General features: G+C 43.3%; 1 protein-coding gene across 1 annotated transcript; it reads right to left on the minus strand.

Annotated features, from left to right (window-relative positions):
• Window positions 1–656: 656 nt before the first annotated feature.
• On the minus strand, window positions 657–3428 carry LOC123397996 (enoyl-[acyl-carrier-protein] reductase, mitochondrial). Its single transcript, XM_045092505.1, has 9 exons — window positions 3237–3428; window positions 2920–3155; window positions 2686–2829; window positions 2486–2588; window positions 2222–2321; window positions 1861–1937; window positions 1711–1789; window positions 1096–1214; window positions 657–1007 (listed from the first exon to the last, which is right to left on the minus strand). The coding sequence occupies exons 1-9, from the start codon at window positions 3383–3385 to the stop codon at window positions 914–916; spliced, it is 1101 nt and encodes a 366-aa protein (XP_044948440.1). The 5' UTR covers window positions 3386–3428; the 3' UTR covers window positions 657–913.
• Between the last annotated feature and the right edge of the window lie 271 nt (window positions 3429–3699).

A 3699-nucleotide genomic window follows, 5' to 3' on the forward strand; every position in this document is an offset into this window, starting at 1 on the left:
TCTGTCAAACTTGAATACTCCCTTCGTTCCTAAATATAAGTCTTTTTAGAGGTTTCACTAATGGACTACATAGGGATGTATATAGACATACTTTATAGTATAGATTCACTCATTTTGTTTTGTATGTAGACATCTAGTGAAATATCTTAAAAGACTTATATTTCAATACGGAGGGAGTACAATCTTATACCTTCTGTGATATATAATTTATATATTTATAAATCAAATTATTGATTAAATTTACGCTTAAATTTTAAAAGAGAGTAACTAACCCGGACAGAGAGTAATGAACTAGCTGTTTTTAAAAGGAAATGCCATCAATGATTTCAGGCGTTGGTTGGCTAACAGAAACTACAAAACACCTCATACCTTATATACTTATCTCATAGAATGTTCTACTCCCTCCGTTCCTAAATATAAGTCTTTTTAGATGTTTCACTAGGGAACTACATACGGATGCATATAGACATACTTTAGTATATAGATTCACTCGTTTTATTTTGTTTTATTTCATATGTAGTCTTCTAATAAAATCCCTAAAAAGACTTATTTAGAAACAGAGGGAGTATAAGTCTTCATTATGGACTATATACGGAGCAAAATGAGTGAATCTATACTCTAAAGTATGTTTATATATATCCGTATGTAGTCCGTAGTAGAATCTCTAGAAAGACTTATATTTAGGAACGGAGCGAGTATCTTGCATTTCTACAACCCCATCTCCTGCTCTTTTGCCAAACTGACTTAACAGCGTCTAGCCTGCTGCTTGCCCAGGAGCCAGGATAACCATAGTTCATAGCTAACCAAAAAAGTCTCAACCACTAAGTACACACACGCATGCATACAAGTGATACAGCTATACAAATATTTGCACCAGGGCCAACACAATACTAGCTACCCCATCATCATCTCATCAGAACCTAAGAACCTGCTTTGGTTGGCTTCCGTGTTTTCCAAGGGCCTTATCAAGAGCCAGGTCGAACTCGCTGAAGGGAGTCAACTCCATCCTGTAAACAAAAATGTTTCTAAGCATTCGTTCATTTCTCGATGGGAAGTGTGGGCGTTTAAGATCCAGCGTTAGTTCAAGATACATACTCATATTTGAGGTTTCCTTCCTGCACAAGGCCCAACAGGTAGTCTATCATTGTTCTGCATTCCTCTGACTTGTCCGAATTCATCCACTTCTGTAGCCAGAACCCTCTGAGGGAAAGATCCTGTCACGGCATCGGATTTTGTCAAAGAATTGACAGGACAAACAACTCGACACATAGCAGCATGAAACGGTACCATTTCTTCAAACTTTGATGTACGATTGTTATATAATAATCCAGCACCTTACGAGGTATTCCAGATTAGTAATTCTAACGCACAAACTAATACTCCCTCTGTAAATTAATATAAGAGTATTTAGATTACTTACGAGGTATTCCAGATTAGTAATTCTAACGCACAAACTAATACTCACTCTGAAAATTAATATAAGAGTGTTTAGATTACTAAAGTAGTGTTCCAAATGCTCTTATATTAGTTTACGGAGGGAGTAATTCTAAAAAGGTACTCCCTCTGTAAACTAATATCAGAGCGTTTAGATCACTAGAGTAGTTATTTAAATGCTCTTATATTAGTTTACGGAGGGAGTATAAATGTTTAGAGCCGCCAAACATATTATATGCACAGTCATAACTCATAAGTAGGATAGGATGGGCTGACCTTAAATATAAAAGACGAAGTAGAAACAGTCACAGGTTTCTTGGACATTCCGCCATATGTCACCATGGTGCCTCCTTGCCTAAAGAGAAGGGTTATATATGCAAAATGACAAATTTCAAATTGGATGTTCATCAAGTTTAACAGCATCACCTCAATAACTTCAGTATCAAAGATGCCGCATTTCCTCCAACGCAGTTAAATCCTAATGCAGGTTCTGGTAAAGCACCCTAACATGACAGAAACCAAAATTGTACCAGCATAAGGAAATGATCGAAGTCCTCCTATAGATAAACAAACTGGAAACTGCATGGTTGCACCTCAGCACAAACAGTTACTTCCATTCAAACTCACGATTTGAGTTCTATAGGGCTCGTTACACTTTACTATGACTAATAATTTTGTTTTAACAGCAACTGATTGTTTTACCTTCCTAGGTCAGAAAAACACTTTGGTTTGAAACAAAAGAATTTCACAGATGATGGGGTGAGAAATGCAGGCTGCAGAGCAGTACCAGCAAGCCCTTGACATTCTTTACATCTAGCTGACTTTCGATGAAGACCTCATCTGCACCAAGCTGTTTAAGTTTCTCTTTTGCTTCTTCTGACTCAGGCCTACAACAATTTAGTTACAGTACAGATGAATGAAGCAAGTAATATGGACAAGAAATATGAAACAACTTGTAAGTAGAGCACCAGATTAAGCAAATTATCATGATCATGCAGCAAATGCTGACAGCAGCAGTATTATCTGTCCTTTCTCCCATGATGGTCTGTACCTGTCCCTTATGATGTTGATGGTGCGAATTCCCTGCACTTTGGCTAGCTGAATAACACACTGACCAACAATGCTGGTCGAGCCGTTCTGGACAATAGCATCACCTAATATAGCAAAGAATGGATGCCATGGCCTGAGAGGGCATGCTAAGGGAAGCAAGCAAGGTGGCAAAAATGGATGACAAGGGTGAAACATGCCCACCAGGTTTGAGTTTCACAAAGTCCTGCAGCATCCTGAGCGCTGTCAGGGGGTTGACCGTGACAGTGGCAGCGTATTCCACCGGAACATCGTCACGGGCCTTGTGCCACACATCTTCCGGCTTCACAATGTAGGTTTGCCATGTTCCTGCACCGTAACCAACGAATACCATCCAATTCAGGGAGGGAGCGAGCACGAGGAAAAGCAAAGCGAGGCAGGACGGGGAGAGGGGGAGACCGAAGGAGGGCGGGGAAGGTATGACCCAGTCGCCGGGGGAGAGGGGGCGGGTGACGGCGGGACCAACGGCGTGGACCTGGCCGACGCCCTCGTACCCAGCGACGGCGGCGGGGAGGGGAGGCCTGACGGGGTACACGCCCTGGACGCGGTTGATGTCGGAGGGGTTGATGGGTGCGGCTAGCATCTTCACGCAGACGCCGCGCTCCCCCAGCTCCACCGGTGGCACATCCTCCACCCTTGGCAAGATTGTGGCGTTAAATTGGAGGATTGATGCTCGGCGTATGGTGATCTAGCCAGTGCGGAAGAGAGATCGATACCTGAGGACTTGGTCGGGCGGGCCGTGTTGGTCGTAGAGGACGGCCTTCGAGGGCGGTGAGAAGAGCGATGCAGCGGTGGAGAAAGGGAGGTGGGGACGAAAGCGGAGGCGCGTCGCCGTCGACGGCAGTAGGCGGAGAGCCGACGCCATTGTTACTGGGGTGATGCTCTGGGTTTCTCTCGTGGTCTCTAATGCGATCCTAGCACAGAAGAACCTTCTCAACCATGGCCAGCCCAGCCCTGCCCAAGCCAGCCCAGCCCAAGCCAGCCCAGTCATACACTTGCTGGTCTTTTTTTTAGGGAACAGTGCTGGTCTTGATTTACAAAATATGCAAATTTTGTGTTCTTTTCTCAAAACAAAAATGCAATCTTTGTGTCCTTTAGGAGGCAGGTTTTTCATGCTATTTTTTCGCCCAGATCTAGCCGCCAAAAACTTCCTCCTTTAACCCTTTTTCATCGGTTACC

The sequence above is a fragment of the Hordeum vulgare genome, chromosome 5H (genome assembly GCF_904849725.1).
Source record: "Hordeum vulgare subsp. vulgare chromosome 5H, MorexV3_pseudomolecules_assembly, whole genome shotgun sequence".
In the NCBI taxonomy this organism is placed as follows: Eukaryota; Viridiplantae; Streptophyta; class Magnoliopsida; order Poales; family Poaceae; genus Hordeum; species Hordeum vulgare.